Genomic DNA, 18,856 nt, shown 5'->3' with positions numbered 1-18,856 from the left:
CATGATCTAGCTGTTTTGGATCTCTGTGTTGTGAGTGCAGCGACCACGGTTAAAGTCCCTGCTACAGAACGCCATTTTAAAGAATCCCTCTAATCCTTGTTCTTAAAGTAATACTACTCAGCGTAGCAGAAAGGGATGGGACTTCTTGTATGTTGTGTAGAGAAATGCGTGCAGTGTCTTCCATGCCTGAGGTCTTTTCCCGCTTTAGTACACCTGACTCAAATGAAAGGATCATCATAAGGCCTTTGCGCAGCTCGACAACACGCCTTATCTATTAATCACTCTTTTCAGTCACCTGTATCCCTGAAGGAAATTATCTAAATCAATGAAGGACAACAGCCTTGGAGGATTGAAATAGATATTATTGTTTAAAAAAAATGTAATTAGCACCACACCAAAACCCCTTATGTTTGATGTTGTTTAGACCAAATTACGACCCTTCCATCTGTCACATTGCAGCTGGAAGCAGGACTCAGTGGATCAGGCAAGTTCCCCCCAACCATCTGTTATCCAAATCTTTTCAGCCTGTAAGAATTATATTGTGACTTTCCTCTTCTTAGCTGTTAGGAATAACCTTACTATTACTTATAGATGAGCTTTCACACACAGACCAGAATGATAAAGTATGAATGCTAATGTTTTCAAATTACTTAGAATAGTATAATAATCCTCAGCACCTTACAGTTTGACAAGAAGTTTATTGCATTGGGTTGATTGTGGGACATACTGTAATAGGAGCGATTAGATTGTAGCAGCCACACTTAGATTCAGGGTTTGACTCCTGCTATTACACACCAGAATGGTGGCACAGTACTAATGACCTTCTTTCAGGGCTGTTTTGTCACTTCAATCACTCAGCGGGTTAAGGACAGGAGCCATCAGCGCTGATCTCAGTAACCATTCCTCTGCTTTATTTAGAATAAAAGTGTTGAGAATATAGAACAGTTTGAGAGTCATTCCTTTTAAGAGAAAGTTATTGTAAGTAGATTTGACGCTTCTGGGGAAAATAGAGGGAGATTCGAGGCGTCTGTCCGCCAACAGTGTGCGGTAGCTCGGATATAGCTGACAATAATGGCACTGGGAGTCTTCTGCTACCGCAACCCATCGGCTTTCAGGTACGATGACGAGTTGTGCGTTCAAAAATGATACGTTGCAGTTATTCCTAACTGCTGATGATCTCTATGAAAAGAAAAATAAGCTTGAAAACCATGTTGTCTCCATACATGTGCATCACTTTGTCTTGATCTGTCTCATAAAATCCCAATAAATTGTTCAGCATTCAGAACAGACAGGAATATTTCAAATCTATTTGTGTTGTAAAACTGTGGAACATAAAAAATGTCCAACCATAACTTTTTTCCACTACATATGCAGAGGAGGTCTTAAACACAAGTTGTAATGCTTGTTTCGAAGAAGGTTACTTCTTGGTTTGTATATATATATACATTTTTTAAGTATTTTGTAAGTAGAGTTGCGTTTGGTAATGCATGTATATTGTCCGTTATTGGTTTGTCCATTTTAAAATGAGCAGCAAAATGAGGGTAGGACCAAATACGTGTAAAACTGAACCCTACTCGTTTATTTGAAATTTTGTACATATTTTTCAAAAAAAGAAGCCTAAATCTAAAGTTGTCAGGGGCTCATTCAGGCACACTCATGTGTTATTGTGTATAAAGACACAATCAATCAGACAGTGAAACAGAAATGCATTTGTGGGATAGAGGGAATTCTTTATTTAAATTTCAGTGTGATAAAAGCTTTGTATTCGCTACACACCATACACTAATAACTGTACCACACTACAGCGCTGTGCCTGCGGGTGTATACACCACACGATGCCCATATTAGTTCATGAGGACAAGACATTTTTAAAACATAAACCTGGCATTTCAGTTCTGTGAACACTTGGTCCTGTGAGCTGGATTTCGGCTGGCTCATCACAACCCTATACTGGCATGAATACGACAATAACAGTATTCGAAAGAGAGAAGGGATGAATAGAAAACGAAGAGACAAAAGAAAACAAAGAGGTAGATGTACGATGAACTGGGAATGACAAATGTATCAACTGTTTGGAAAAAAAAAAGGTCATTTCAGCAGCATTTATAGTGAAAACGTATGGCAAAAAACAGCTACTGTAGTTATTGAAATGGTTGAGTTATAAAGGTGATTTGGTCTTGTTGCCAAATTTTCTTGCAACACAGTTTGATTATATTTTGCTCACTTGTATTTCTGTGCTTTTCTAGATTAAAGAAATGAACAAAATACTGAAATTACAAACAAGCTGCTGGATAAAAGTTCTATGTGAGGCTTATAATCTGAACATTAAACGCAAAAAAATTAACTTTTAAAGCATCACTTTTTAGATAAAACACATGGCATTAGAGAACGAGCACCAGACACAAAGATGTGGCGAATAAGTCTGAGTTAGAGCTCTTATAACCTTTATAAACTCAAACCTTTTTCTCTAACATGTTGCAATTATTACGTTTTCTTCAGCTGTGTATGTACATGTACTGTTTTTATTCAGTGAACCTATTCACGATTCTGTTTACAAGAAACAATGGCAAAAACAACCATGCAACTCTGGTCTTATTCTGAACGCAGAGCCGAAGAAAAGTTAAGATGTAAAGCAGAGGAAATGGGAGCGTTCCAAAACAAATTTAAAAAATTTCTCAGGACTATTTTACCATCAGTCACAACACGAACACACAGGGCTTTGGATGGAATGATCAACAGGTCTTCACTGGGCCACAAACACAAAAAGGGAGTATAATCAGAGATATAAGCAGCGCTTTTAAACTGTCAGAACCACCGACACTGCAACTACGTTAACCACAATTCATTTCAACTGATTGACAACGACTTTTCCAACGTAATAATTACGCCTAATATCTTAGATTATTATTTATCATTCGCTTTTTGAGATCTCTTGTTCTGGCAGTTGGCTACAGACACAGAAAATAAAACCACTAAGTGAAGAGAGTAGCCATGAGCTCAGTTTTTCAGGATGGAGTCGTACATCTGGTAGATGTACTGAGACACTTCAGGGGCCCGACACTTCAGAGAGAGCTGGAAAAAACAACAACAAAAGAGTAAAGGTTTTATTGACCATTCAGATTTGCTGAAGATTTTAACAGCTATTTTTACGGGAAAACGTCTGTGTTTAAAGATTAGTTTATTTGGAATGAGAAAGGAAGGTGCTAGAACTACATAAAGAGAAAACACAAAAAGATTTGGTTAATAAATAACTAGCAGTGAAACTTGAGATAAAAGAAAAGAATTTTTTTTAAGGGGTTTTCACCAAATGTTAACTCTAAGACAGGAAATGTATCTCTCTTATCGACACACTGATCTAACAGCATAAGTATTAAATTACACTCTTTGTCAGTTCTAATGTTTTAAATATAATAAATCCGATCTTTGCCAGGTTCTAAAGTAATTTACAAGTGTTTAAAACTACATCACTGATCCCACAAAGTTGCAAGCCAAACTGGGAAAAGTTTTTAAAACAAAATAAATGAATTACATCCTCAAAACAGCACATACAACCCAACAATTAAAATGACATTTACATTGTTAATAATGTAAGCAGCGCCGGTTTTGGGCATCTCTGAGTCATGTCAGCGCCCTGAGCCAGCGACTCGAACTGACAGGTTCAGGTCCGCTGGGGTCTATTAAAGCCTCTCTTAACCTCCGATGAGGTGGTTCTCCACCTCAAAAGATCTATCCGTGGTGAAACTACCAGAGTCGTTCTGCTCAATCTCCATGTTTCAATAAGTGGAATTAAGCTAGCTGCCACTTTCCCTCATCCTCCTGATCAGACCCTCACTTAACCCCCCTCCACTCATCCCAACACTTGGCCACGCCCCTCAGTGCCTCTTGGCACCGCCCACTTGGGGGACATTTTTCAAAATGTGTCTGGGGGTTATGTTTTTACATCAGGTTTAGTTACACTTTAGGGTCAGTATGAACAGTTCCTGGATGAACAAAAACCCTTCTCTGTACAAGCATACATTTATCACAGCCTGACATCAGCTTCATGTTCTGAAAACCGTACCGTGTAATTGGGGTTCCCTGGTTGAATGCGGAGCTCAGCCAGGATCCAGATGCCGTTGGTTAGCTTGAGCGACTGGTACAGCATATCCTGGCCTTCCACGTTTCTTTTGGCAATGGTGTAGACATTGTTATTCTGTAGTTTGCCAGATACTGTGTCTGTAAAACCAGAATCCAGAGCAGTTCGTACTAAGAAACACCTTAACATATGGCGCGTGATGTAATAACTAAACAAGGGAAATAAACAGATAAACAAAAACAAGAGGCTGACATAACTATAAGCACCAAGACCAACATTTATCCAGACTCGCAATTCGTCTACTGCTGCAGGGTCAGCTAGCTCTATTAGGATTGTAATGAATATTTATTAGCTTCAGACTACAGTAAAGATGGTAAGGCTCTAAATCTAGCTTCTGTCGTAAGCCACTGTGGGTTTTTCATGGCTGCGAGGAAAACAGAACAATCAACAGCTGTTCAACATAAAGCAAAAGAGTTGAACAGTTACAGATAAAAAGAGAGTATCCAAAGATGAGCATGTGGGTGAAAACAAAAGCAGAAAGAGAGTCGGCATAAGCAGGTCAAAGATTTACAAAACTAATGAATGACATCAGCCAGAAAACTGATTGTTGCATCTCTAGTAAAAGTATGCAGTATGTAGAATTTAGACTACAACCCTTAAAGTCTGCAAAGAATTAAAATGCAAACAAAACATGGATGGAAGTGCCTACCAGCGTTTAGGTGACAGTCTTTGATCTGGTACTGGAGTTCATTCTCATTGGGGATGTCCTTCCAGGTAGCCAGGAACACCTGTCGCTCTGAAAACAATGAAACACATTCATCAATATAGATCTTGATTACTTTATAGGACTATTTGCCATGTAGAAGGAAACTATTGTTGGCTTTCTTACCATATTAGGCAAAGTATATGCATAAGAATTAATTATTACTATTAAGAACATAGTTTAGCACCTCTTGGTAAGGTAAAACCTGATTTTACCGTGCTTCTATCAGCTGAAACCTTGACTTGGTGATTTCAGTCCACTGTTAGGCCTCATTGAACACATCATTAGCTTCATATTTTGGCAAATATGACTTAGGCAACTATGCCATGAGGCTAATGATGTTTATATACATTATGACTAATTCTTTTATTTAGAATATAGTATTTTCAACTAGTGTGATTAAAGATGCATTGTTATCTGTCGCACTGCATCAGCAACTCGTATAAACTAGCAAAAAAAAATAAAAATACCCATTTTTCCATCTTCAACAAAGAATATGTTCAGAGGGATGAGGATGCTGAAGTAAAACACATCTATGTTGTTCTTTACAGCCACCTGTGCACAGGTAAACACAGTAGAAAGAGAATTACACAACAGATTTATCAAAATATGTAATATCCATGCATTTTTCACACCAATAAAAGGCAAAAGACTTGTTCACCGAAAAATGGATTTTAAAAGAAACAAAGGTTACATTTTCTTATTTGCTGTCCACCTCATTACTATTTCCTATGTGATGGTGAATTTGTTTGTTAAATGCATAACCATTACCTGGTAAAAGCATTCAGATCTTGAGAATGAAAAGCTACTGTTAAATAGTCCAAATGGTGATCAACCAAAAGTCACTTAACAGTAATCCACCTGTGTTTTGTGAGGACATGCTCATGTACCTGCAGATTATTTAGTGGATCCATCTTCATAACAGGCCCAATGGTGTTTACAGGGAGGGAGACCTCGATACTCTGATTGGGCATCAGTGGAGTGTGAACGGGGAGGGGACTGGTGGGGATCACACCAAAACTGCAAGGAGGACATGTATGTTAACCTGGTGTCATTTGATTGCAAGTTTCCTAGAGATGTTTGTGAATTAGCGCCTGAAAAAAGTCCTTTCTTCTAGCTAACAAACCTGTTCTTGTTGAATTGGATGGCAAAGTCGTTCATGTGTTGCAGAGCCTTGTTGGTGAACAACATGTCCATATACATGTGGCCTTGGCGGCGGGAGAACGTTCCAGAGATTTCTAGTCCCTTTGCTTTTACTGCAGGAAGCCACACCTGGTAAAAAGCAGCTGAATTTAGAATACAAGTACATTACCTCACACCTTTGCTTTTCAGCAACAACGCTCCAGAACAGTTTAGGCATGAGAGAAGGAACGATTATGTGTCAAAGTCCTTCAAGTCTTCTATTAAGTACAATGGAGGATATGTGATGCTGTGGCCCTCTTTCTCATCCAAATATTTGTGGAAGTCGACATTTTGGGTAATTAAACATGTTTGGGCATCAGCGGCCTTTATTGAATGGCAATTTGACAGGAAAGAGGTGGAGAAAGAAGGGGAAGGCATGCAGAAAATGGCCACTGGGAATCAAACAAAGGACAACTGTGTCAAAGACTATAGCATCTGCACATGGTGAGCCTGCCAGATCAACTGAGCCACCCAGTGGCCCAGAAACAACATTCTTTTGTAAATTCCTATTATGTTTTTCCTAAACTTACTAAACCTACTCAACAGTTTGGATTTTTCTGCATTTCTGACTTCAGTATACATTTTTACCAGGGGGTACACATAGGTTTGGAAGACTCTATAGCTTAATCCTACAGGGTGTACACACTCAAAAAATACTAAACAGTTACTGAAGATGAACGTCAATCCCATCCAGCAATTAGTATGTAAGCATTATTAAAATCAGATCATTCTAAATGAACCTGGATAATATTTACTTGGGTATCGAGTGGCAATGAGTAAATGTGTGTTTAATAGTGCCATTTCCGGCCTGAATAGATACTTATTTTCTTTAGGATTCAAGTACGGCAGCAAACCCAACCCAAAACATTCACCGTTGTCCACACATTAAATCAACCATTTAACATAACATTAACAGAATATTGATCTATTTAGATTGTTCTCCAGAGAGAAAAAAAACATGTTTCAAACAATTTATAAAACCATATAAAAACAGTGTTCAGTAAGCTCACACTACGTCCATGCTGGTATCATTGCATCTGCTACAAAGCTGTGTGCACTCACTGCTTTTGGGGCTGCGTAGCCTCCAGTGGTGACGGCCATGCCTGTAGAAAGCTCAAACAGGTCATTGAGGCCACTGCTGACAGCTGGAGGAGCAGGAGTGGGTGACGGAGCAAAAGTGCTGGGGACGGATGACGGGATGAAGTTTTGTCCCACCTAAAGGAGTTACGAGACAGGAACACGAACACTGAAAATACACTGTTCAACTTAAACCTATAGTAAGCATCCTATTCAGCTTCCCCACAATTTGCTAGAAGACCAAGCAGGAACAAAATATATAAATCCCACAAAGAATGTTAGGTCGTGCAAAAGGAAGAAGGAAGCATGATTACAAGGAAATGATCTTTAAACACTTTCTCAGCAGTTATCAGCCAAAGCCAATACAGAAATTAAATCTATATTAAATGTGAGACATGCCTTTTATGTGGATGTGAGTATTTTAGCCCATTAATCATAAAATTATTACTTCTAATTGTTCAATAATATGAAGCTTGAAGCCTAAATTAATTCAGCATCATTTAAAGAGTTTTCTCAAACTGGTCAAGTATGGACAGTATATTTTACTATAGCATATATATATATATATATATATATTAAAATGTATAAAATACTGAAATACCAACAAACCAGGATCATATGACTGAAATAAAAAGGCCATCTAAATATAATGGAAGGCTCAGGCATGCAGCTATAAGCCAATAAAGGTCTTAACACTATAAAAGCATGAAAGAGTGCAGTGAGTTTAGTTCAGAGAGCATGCAGCAAGACGGCCGAACAGAAGAACTTGACTTACTGCTGGACTTCCCCCAACACCTCCGCCCAGGTCTCCCCCCAGCTATGGGAGAGAATACGAGACGCCCCCAAAGACAGCATCCAAACATCACACACACAAAAAAAAAGACAGAAACAGAGACGTTCTTAGCAACCGCAAGACATCAAGACCAGCCCTCGCTGTCTGGGAAATTATTACCTCTCAAATGAATGTTATATGTAAATAGAAAATAAATCAATAATAAATCTGCAAGAAATTTATCAAGAAATCGAAAAATTCTGAAATTTCTAACGTAAAACTGAGACTCATATAGTCTTCATTAATGAGAATTTTACTGATAATCTTAATATATTTTAAACTACGATTCAGGCGTATTTAAAAAGAATTTCAATATTATTGAAAAGTTAATTCAAACCAATAAAATTTGTTTCTTGTGTACAAAACTGAAATATTATGTAATAGCAATGTCCAGCGCTGACAGTCACCAACATCGCCCACAAGGAGGGTAAGCCATTTAAGATTCATTGCTTAAGAAAATGCTTGTTCAGAGAGTTTTATCTAACCATATTAATAGAAAGCTGGATGGAAGGAAAAAGTTTGGCAGAAAAAGCATTTTATTTAATGCCCTTATATTATACAATTTTAAAAAGATATTTTTTCCTTTCACCAACTTTATGTATGTATGTGAAATTCTAAAAACAAAAGTAATTATTTGTGTTACTGCCGTTTAACTGAGTCTAAATTAAGCAGATTGTTAAATCTATAAATTTACATATTTAGTATGCAAATTTGTTAAATTAGGCATAAATTAGCCATAATTCCATCAACCACTAGATTGAAGCTAAGGCCTTTAATATGATTCTTAAGTCAAGTCAAGTCAAGTTTATTTATATTGTGCTTTCCAGCAACAAGGAACTCAGAGCGCTTAGCCCACATTCGATGTTTGGTGGTTGGTGCAAATTCACAACAATAGTCTACAAGGGATTAATAGGCAGGTTGGGCCTCTCACAGTCCTGCGAAAAAAAACTCTGAAGTATTTGGGATTTTTTTTAGCGGTAGCAACATTAACAGAAATAAACCCACTGAAACATTACTCTGCAATGAATCCATATAATCACATTTAATTTCTTAAACTTTTTAATGATGTAATTTATTGAAATTACCTTCTACATGTGGTTTCCAAGCTGGAACCCAGCATGAACAAATAAACGTCATAAAAAAGAAAAAGCTCAACATTTATTTGTGCGACTGAGCTCACCAAACTGTCCAGGCCTCCACCTAGAAGGTCCACTGCACCCATTTGCATGGAGGAGACCTGGGGAACGTTGACAGGAGGGCCCAGGTCCAGGTTCAGCAAGTCACCCAGCAGGTCACCCTGGCTGGGGATTACGTGTGGCTGGTCCATGGCGGCGGCTGGACCACCGCTCACAGGGCTCTCGCCTGTGTCAATACTGTTCCAGGAGAGAACGGTTAGAGATAGTAAATTTAAACAAACTTGACTTCTTTCATTCAAAAGATCAGTGAGGTCTCTGAATCAAACTTAAAATGAAATAACGTAAAGCATGAGAACAAATAAGGCAACACTGAGCTCTAAATTATGCAGGTTTTTCTGTGTCCGACCTGCTGTGCTGAATAGGAAGGTGCTTCCGATGGATTCCATGACTTCCCTCCACAAATGCGCTGGGTGGCTTGTGATAGACCGAGGCCAGCGAGCCGATGTGGCAGATCAGCTCGTCCAGCAGAGTGGGCTCAATCAAGTCCGTCTCCTCGGAGATCAGGGGCTTTTCTGACAGCACCACCTCTTTGGCGGTCACAGGGTCAGTCGACAGCAGGCGCCAGTAAATGTAGCCCCTGTCACGAAGGTCAGGGTTGTCCGAGTCCTGATGGGGAAAAAAAAAAAAAAAAAACGTAAATAAGTCTCAATGTAGGACTGTGAAGTTGATCGAATTTGCTTTTTAATTTTGATTTCCACAAATGTTTACAACGAAAATGTAAATCATGAAAATGTTTTATCTTGTTTCCCCTCATGAATTGTGTTAATAAGTGAATTTGATCAAGCAAATCTGAGAAGCTGGAACCTTTACAAAGGTATACACAAAAAAAAAAAAAGAACAGAGATGCAGACAGGATTGGTCACTGTGGCTTAAGGTCCGTCTGATGTGACCTGACCTGCTCAGACAGGGGACCAGACAGGAGACTCCTGAACATCACTTCTGAGTCCACAAAGGACTCATTCACAATGATGCTAACATGTGGGGCAGAGGAACTGTGGTGGGAATTTTAAGGTTTTATAACAAAATTACTATTACTTCTAAGTGAAATACAGTAAGCTACTTTGTAAAGTATGAAAATCAGATAAATAATAGAAAAACAAGGAAAATTGAAAAATTGAAACTAATTTAATATGAGTTCAATCTTTTTTTTTTGTAGTTATAAATCGAGATATTTTTTTTTTCCATAATAGAAAAGTCTTAAATGAAAAGAAAATATACTCTGTGAAGCAGGTGTGCAGGTCTGTTGATAAACTGCTTCAGACAATGGTAGATAAAGTTCAGATACAAACTAAGAAAAAATGTGTTTTCTGTCAAATATAGAATACAAAGAAGTAATTTATTTCCTGTAGCGTTAGATATAACAAAAACAAGTCACTTTATTACACTTACTGTTTGTATACAATACACAGAACTACTTTGTAATCTGCATCTGTAAATTCCTGCACAAATCCAAATATGCAGTTTTAACCAATTAGATCTATTTGGTTTAAAGAAATATGTATTTAATGAAAAGATGAAAAAGATTTAAGTCATATACATGTTTAATTTCAGGTCTGTGTTGCTCTGCAAAGACTCTGGAAGCCATATCCAACTATGAATGACTAATCCATTCAGTTTAAGTAGAGCTGACTCTCTTAGGAAACAAATACAACACTGACCTGAGTGGCCAGACTGAGGACCTGCTGCACCAGCTCCTGAGTCTCTGATGGCTTCTTCAGGAACAGCTTGACGATGGCGGTCAACAGAGTGAGCTGCACCTGCAAAGCAAAACAAGAAAATAAAGGTATGTAGGTGCAGTGGGTAACTGGAGAGTTATGCAGAATGTAAACAGCGAGATGCACTATAAATGACTGGTGAAGATGTTGACTTCCACAACCAGTATTTGGGTTAGTCCAAAGAGGTTTTGGGTTGGTCCACTCACAAAGGAAAGCTAGTTGTCTTAATGAACTTACCTGAGTGCTCTCGTCATGGAAACCTTCGAGGAAGCTCTCGAGCAACTCATCAGCATTGTCAATCCTCTCGGCGTACTCTCCGACGATCCAGATCATGGCACCTCGCGCATCGGGCTCATCCAGGGAGTCCAGATTCTCACACAGCGTGGCAATGATGCTCTCGTATCTGAAGCACGTCGGCATTACAGTGGTCAGAGATAAATATAACTGGACAGATGTTATTAGTCAGGGTGTTCTCACGCGCTCCAAGGGAAACGTACTTGTTAGGGTACTTGCGGAAAATGTCCCTGATGACCACAATAGCCTCCTGAACCACATAGTTGACCTTCGTCTGGATCAGGTCCAGGAGAGTGCTGACACAGCGCTCAGCAGATTGCTGCAGACACAAAGGACACATGCATCAACAACAGGTCATAACTTGCAACAACAAATCCTTTCAGTGACTCCACACCAGAGCTGGTAACCAGGGCAAGACAAATGTGATTACTACAAGAATCTTACTGGATCAGTTTTTATCTGTTATCCTTGTTTTTGGTTTAACTATTAGTTTAAAACAAAGAGAAAATGACCATGGAGTTGATATTTCAAGCTGATATTTCAGCATGTTATGTTAGTGATTAGATTTAATAACTGTAAACATCAGTCTCTGTGTGTATTCCCTGCAGAATGGAAACCTGTCCCTTAACTCTGAGGCAAAAAGGCTGCAAAACATTTCCAAATCAAGCAAGCTCCATGACAGGCATAGCTCAGAGGCTTCTGAGGTTCCAAATGACAGGTCATCAGTCAGGGCCTGTCACGCTGGTAACCATCCGATTTTGGTCACCAGCCAACTTCTCTAGAATAAAATAGGTTAGATGACAGACATTCTTACCTCCACTTTGATGGCACAGCGTCCGATGGCTCGCACAGCCTTGCGCACAAAGTCAACATCCACCTCTGTGGCATATTCCTTCAGTTCAGCCAAAACCTGCGAGAGTCCAAGTATATTTCTTTAATTCACTCCAATACTAACTAAGCAACTAAGTATGTATTCAAGTATGAAAGTATGTATGTATGTGGAGGGAGGGGAGAGAGAGAAAAAACATTTTCCTGCAACTTTAAATATTTCTTCTGTTTGGCTGTGTTTGGTTTTCAAATTTCATTTTAAACAACAGCCTACTATCAAATAATAAATATATGTGTTTCATTCCAGGCACCTACCTGGGCAATGTTGGCCTGAGAGGCCAAGCGGATCATGATGTCCAGTTTCTCCAGTTTCACATAGATCGGGTCATTATACTTGACGAAGAACACTTTAATCTCCTGCTTCAGGATCTCAGGCCTGCAAAGAAATTACATCCTGTTGGAAGTTTACGGTTCTAAGCTTTAAGAAAAGACATTGCCTGACAGTCGTCAACAGGAAGGATGGACGCAACATTTAGACAACAGAGGAAGAAATAAAGCCTGGAAATAAAAATACCATGAACACCGTTTTATTATTCGTTCCCCCATACTAATACAGTCCTTAACAAAACATATTTTTCCAAAATGTGTGGAAAATCACAGCATTTGCAAAGAATCTGTGCTAATTTTGGGAGACTTTCTATCAAAAAGCAGCGAACACAGACAGCTGATTGGATCTCATACCTCTTCTGAACAATGAGGTTGATGTTCCTCAGAGCCACATACTGGACCTCTGGCTCTCCAGACAGCAAGGTAACCAGCGGGGGAGACAGCTTCTTCAGCAAGGTGTTGTAGTAGTCCGAGTCCTTTGGCAGCAGCTCCAAAAACTTCATCAGGACCTTGACTGCGGACAGGACCACTGCTGAGTTGGCGTGAGACAGCCGAGGAGTGACACGCTCACATATGCTTTGAGACACGACCGGGGAGGAAATGATATTAGCACCATGAGTTCCACAATGAGAGGAGTGATCTAGGCTCTTACACTTTGTTAATGAATCACAGGTTCATTTATGGATTCCTGAATATCTACCTCTGAGCCTCTCGGTCATCCTTGGGGTTGTAGTTGGACAGGCAGTCCAGGATGAAGATCTGTCCCCACTCTGTGCACTCGTTGAGGGCCGTCAATAACTTATTGATGTTCTGGGGATTCAGGTCCAGCAAATTGCTGTTGGGGTGAGACTCGCTGATCTCAGATAGAGCGGCAACTGCGTTGGCAACAACCTGTGGGATGACAGTCAAGCTTGTAAAACACTCTTCACTGACAAGTTTCATTATGCACATTTCAGTCAAATTTAAACAGCTTTATCTGAGTGGGCACAAACCAACCATGGGGTTTGAGTCAGCGATGAGATCTCTCAGGGAGTCCAAGAAGCCCTGATCTTCCACCATCTGAGCATTGATGTCATGCAGCTTTGCCACGCAAACAGCTGCCGTCTTCCTCACGTATGGGTCCTCATCCTTCAGGCACTTCCTCAGCGGCTCACACAGGTACTCTGTGATCTTGTCCACCCGGATGCAGCCCATGGTGCGGACAGCCAGAGCCCGGATCAGCGGGTTGGGGTCCTCGCAGTCCTGTGAAAAAGGATGAGAGATTTCTTCACAGGAAGTATCCACCAGAGCCCAGAAGGGAAAACTCATTTGCCCAAACTGTTGGGTTTGGAAGGGCCCAACACAACTGTAGCTGATTAGAACGGCATCCAGATTGTTAATACTGTGGGTGAGGCACGCTCTCTTGTATATACCAACTTTCACAAGCCTTCTTCTCCAATTCATATTTTTCATCTTTTCTAGTTTCAATCTAAAGTAAAAAAGCAGTTCCTGATGTCAAGGCTTACCTTTACAAAGCTGTTCACAGCCATGATGGCCATGTCTGGCTGGCTTTTGGCGTAGTTCATCAAGTACAGGTAGACCAACTTCTTCAGCTCCAGGTTGTCAGTCTGCATGCAGTTCACCACATCTGGAAACAACGAACTGAGAACAAAGAAAATGATGTTACATTCTCCAGTTTGATGGCTTATCGTCGTTACTTACATGTTTTTTTTAAGTCAAACAAACAGGATTGAAAGTGTTGAGATGTCTGGTTGAACTACTGGAAAAGAACTTATCATCAGCTTTTCTTCTGAGCTTACGCTTAAAAACAGGGGAATGATTAGAGCTTACTGAAATACATTTCTGTGTTGGGTTGCAACAGAATCTGGCAAAATGTGGAAGATTGTGATCTGATCAGATGACAAAACAAACGAACAAAAAAAAAAACGCTTTCAGGCCCCGGATGTAAACCGCCCTGTTTGGTGGAAAAATAAACTCTTCACAAAATCATGAACACAACATGCCCACAGTAAAAACACGGTGGTGGCAGCATCATCCTGTGGAGACTGCATAATTTGTAAAGTCTAATCTGTTGGAGTACCTGACATCTTTGCCAACAGTCATGGCAGCAATGACCTTCTTCACCGCCTCTTTTCTCTTCTCTTTCTTCTCATTGTTTAACTCTGCCTTCAGCTCAAAGATCTCCCCTAAATGACGAATCACATAAACACGTTTGTGGGGGGAAAAGTTGAATTCTTCAAGCTTGCAAATAAAAACAGTTCTCAAAACAAATCACTTCTTTAAATATACAAAACAGCACATTTTTCCCCTCAGAGAGGACACGATTGACAGCAGTTTTCTACTCACCTTTTTTGTTGGTAGTGAAGTATTTGGAGTCTGTCATGATGGTGGTTTACTGCCTGCCAGAAAACGACAAAGAGAAGACCGTATTGCTTTTACACTGATCATAATAACTACAACTAATAACTTCCCTAGCTTACATTTGACGTACCATTACCTTGACTCGCAAAACATTTTTATATTATGCAACAGAGCTGTTTAAATTTACAAGCAGCCAAAATAATAAAATCCCATTTTAAATTACACTGCAATGAATCAATACTTAGCACACTAGCATATCTTACAATATCAATGTCATATTTTACTAAAAACACCCGCTGGTGTAAATGTTTTACAAACTGAATATAAATACATGCTAGAGGTTGAAGAGTTCAGAATGGTTCTAATAGAGGTGGGCCATCCCAGGCCTTGAGGGCTGGTGTCCTCCATGTTTTAGCTGCACTTCATTTGAATGAGTGAATTCCAGGTGCTTCTCGATATAATAAAAAGTCATTGAACATTTTTTTTTTTTTTTACACGATTCTGTACCTTTGTTCTAAAAAAAATGAAAACTTATGTAGATGCATTAAACATACACAGAAATATTTACATACATATATATTTTAAGTATTTATTTGTTAATTTTGGCTTACAGCTAATTCTGTTTCTCAGAAAGTTTGAATATTGAGTTCAATTTTTAAATATTTGTTTATAACAAAGATTTAAATTTGATGGGTGAACAGCAGACAGTCACTGACAATTTCCACAAGGGGATTTAATGTTAAAGAAACTGGCATATCAGTGCGCTGTATCCAAGCATATTAAATTATAAGAAGTGTAGTGGAAGTAAATAATGTGAGGGGGGTGATTCACAAGATGTGGACTGCAGCTGGAATCAGTGCTTCAAGCTCCACCACACAGACGTATCCAGGACATGGGCTACAACTATCACATTGTTTGCGTTAGGCCACCCCTGAACTAGAGTCAGCATCAGATGTGTCTAACCTGGGCTAAAGACGAAGATAAGACTGGAATGCTGCTCAGTGATCTCAAATCCTCTTAGAATCAATTTGCTTGTGAAGTTTCCACTGTCAGTGATGATTTGAGGAGCCATGTCATCTGCTGGTGTTGGTCCACTGTGTTTGGTCAAGTTCAATGTCAGAGCACAGCGTCTACCAGGAAATGTTAGAGCACCTCAATCTTAATGGAGATGGTGATTTCATTTTCCAGCAGCATTTGGGACCGTGCCAAAGTGCCAAAAGTACCAGTAACTGCTTAAATGTACATGGCATCACCATGCTTGATTGACCTGCAAACTAACCTGACCTAAACCCAATTGAGAATCTATGGAGTACCTTCAGGATAAAGATGAGAGACACCAGAGCCAAAGATGCAGATGCTGATGGCTTCTATTAAAGCAACCTGGCAACTCAGCAGAGCCACAGGCAGATCGCCTCTACGCCACACAGCATTTCACGCAGTAATTCATGCAAAAGGAGCCCCAACTGAGCACTAAGTGCATACACTATACAGTACATTGCTATACCTGTCAGCAGGCGCACATTTATGTCGTAAAAATCTTTAGGAGGTCCATTTCCTGCCCATCTCTCTCTGTCCTTCTTCCTGTCAAGCTACTAATATGGCCACTAGTGCTGCAACATTTCTAAGTAAAAAAAAAAAGACCAAGGGAGGATTTGCAGACAACTAAATTAGACCAAGAGAGAACAAAGGATACATTCTGTGTCATTTATCTAACATATTATGGTATTCAAATACATGTATATGTGCTTCCATCATTCAAAATGAAAAACAACTCAACACAATCAAAGCGAATCATTTCCTTTAAATGAGACAGCAGACAAACACTAAGTGCTCCAGATCAACACCAACGCTGCCTCTCAGATAGCTCACCTTGTGGATTCGTTTCTTAGATTATTACACTTCATTGGACCTGCGTCACAGACGTTTAATTAAGGGAAAATGGTGACAAAGTTGCATCTCACACCAATGGCTTTATTTAACGGCTATTTGCCGCATCAGTCCACGCCGCTGTTTTACCCTTAAACATTTCATGTAATCCAGAATTCATCTTTTTTTTTTTTGTGTGTGTTGAAAGGTGTTTCAATGTGTGACACCGGTTAACCGTTATTAAATTGCCAGTTAGCAACAATTCATTTCAACCCTCTGCACTTCCACCTTGCTAGCATCGGTTAGCTGCGGCGCTGAAGTTAGCGTCTGATTCGGCATAGCAGTAAATGTCAAATGTGATCAGATTTGGCCCCAAATCTTAAAGACTTTAACTGGTCACAGATGAGCAGAAATATTCTTCAATGCTTATAGAAGCGTGTTAAACAACGTGGTAATTTTTAAGCAGGACTCAGTCTGAGATGGGCTATATGCCATAAAAGCAGTTCTTTTGTCTTTTCGTAAATACAGATTTCACAAATCACAAGCTCGTGTTTTAAAAAAAAAAAAAACCTAGAGATCGTGTAAGTATATCAATCCAGATTTGACTATTAAAATTAATTAGCATTTTGCACTAGAGCAGATCAAAAGTAGCTCAGGTTCATAAAAAAAGGAGTGAACTACCCTTTAAGTCTACAAATCCTATGCCAACTTTAGCGTCGTTGGTTAGCTAAAAGCTAAAGGCACCGCGACCTCCAGTCATTTTCGCAGCTAAGGACCAGAAGCTTTGAATCAGACATTCTTCTGGGTTTCTGGATTCAGAGACGTGTTACCAGTCAGTATAAAACGAGGTTTCAGTAAAAGATTGTGTTAAAAGTGACACAAAACGGGAGAAAAGAGAGCAGCGGCCCAGTTTCCATCATTGCTGTAGCTGCTGTTGCAACTGCTGCTGACAGGACATTCGCCAATTCAGCCAAACCATAAACAGATCAACACACCAACTGACACAAATCTCCCAAAATGAAATAATGTTCTGATAATATATAATTTAGGCTGACCTGTTTGAATAAGTAACGCGGGGAATTCTGCAGCAGGACGCAGGTTGGTCCCTTCCCTGTTCGGCGGAAGATGGAGAATGGTGCGTTCACAGTCAAGGAAAATCGGATAACTTCCCTTTGTAACTACGGCAAAAGCCATGAAATTCGGATATTTGTCTTGATTTAAAAATATAAAGAAATATTGTGAAACTTGTTGATTAGGGAAACTGTGTAAAAATTGGCTCATTTCAAATCAATATCTTTATCGGCAAATAGTTAAATTTTTACATACTTTCAGACATATTTAACATCTCAACAAATTTGCTTCCAACATCACTTTTCATAGTTTTTTTTTAAACTATAGTTTGTTATTTAGTTTGGGGCCAAAGGAGTTCTTATGTTTTTCTCTTCAATATTGAAATTTAACATTTTCGCAATGAAAACTAACGTCCCACAGTTATGAACGCAACACTTGAAGATTTTTTCATGGGAATTCAAAGTCGGAATAATTAACAAAAACCTGTCACGTTTTTTTAATGTTGCAATTTAAAAAAAAAACAACAACAACCTGTTATGAGTAATACGTCTACATTCCCGGATGTAAAAAAAATTACACCAAGCGAAATCATATCCTTTTTTTTCCACCTTCAATGTTACCCATACCCACCAAGAGCTCAAATCAATTCAGAATTCAATTCAAAAATACTTTTTCAATCCCAAAGGGAAATTAAATGTTGTTATAGCTCATATTATGCAGGTTTCCTCAAAGAGCCGTTGTAGATGCTGATAACTGGGGGCAGGAAGGATCTCCTGTAGGTCTGTCTTACAGCACATCTGGAGAAGCCTCTGACTGAAGATACTCTATTGTTGTAGGACCGTCACATAATGATCTCCAGGGGTTCCAGAGGAGTCCCCATAACAAAGCCTTCCTTTTTTATTAGCTTGAGGAGCTTTTTCAAGTTCCTGGTTCTGATGCTGCTTCCCCAGCAGATGAAGGCAGAAGAGATCAACTCACCACAACAAACTTATAGAAGATCTGCAGCATCTTGCTGCAAACACCAAAGGTCCTAAGCTTCCTCAAGAAGTACAGTCTGCTCTGTCCCTTCTTGTAGATGGCTTCACAGTTGCATCTCCCATGATGAAAATAGTGTTTGACCCATTCCTGTTTCTCTTAAAATCTTCATTCATCTCCTGTTTTATTCACGTTCAAGATGAGAGGATTGTTTCTACACCATGCCACAAAGAG

The 18,856-nt window shown here is 39.4% G+C and overlaps 1 protein-coding gene across 1 annotated transcript; it reads right to left on the bottom strand.

Moving 5' to 3' along the window:
- Positions 1–1,705: 1,705 nt before the first annotated feature.
- Positions 1,706–17,737, bottom strand: ap2b1 (adaptor related protein complex 2 subunit beta 1). Its single transcript, XM_047379548.1, has 22 exons — positions 17,632–17,737; positions 14,696–14,748; positions 14,430–14,535; positions 13,855–13,990; positions 13,346–13,591; positions 13,050–13,240; positions 12,704–12,925; positions 12,278–12,398; positions 11,949–12,044; positions 11,338–11,453; positions 11,078–11,243; positions 10,784–10,882; positions 9,472–9,731; positions 9,110–9,302; positions 7,873–7,914; positions 7,083–7,235; positions 5,965–6,110; positions 5,729–5,858; positions 5,309–5,393; positions 4,785–4,871; positions 4,061–4,215; positions 1,706–3,072 (listed from the first exon to the last, which is right to left on the bottom strand). The coding sequence occupies exons 2-22, from the start codon at positions 14,730–14,732 to the stop codon at positions 2,998–3,000; spliced, it is 2,862 nt and encodes a 953-aa protein (XP_047235504.1). The 5' UTR covers positions 14,733–14,748; positions 17,632–17,737; the 3' UTR covers positions 1,706–2,997.
- Between the last annotated feature and the right edge of the window lie 1,119 nt (positions 17,738–18,856).

This window comes from Girardinichthys multiradiatus, chromosome 11, assembly GCF_021462225.1.
Source record: "Girardinichthys multiradiatus isolate DD_20200921_A chromosome 11, DD_fGirMul_XY1, whole genome shotgun sequence".
In the NCBI taxonomy this organism is placed as follows: Eukaryota; Metazoa; Chordata; class Actinopteri; order Cyprinodontiformes; family Goodeidae; genus Girardinichthys; species Girardinichthys multiradiatus.
The sequence above is the reverse complement of the archived record's forward strand: the minus strand, read 5'-3'. Positions and strand labels throughout refer to the sequence as shown.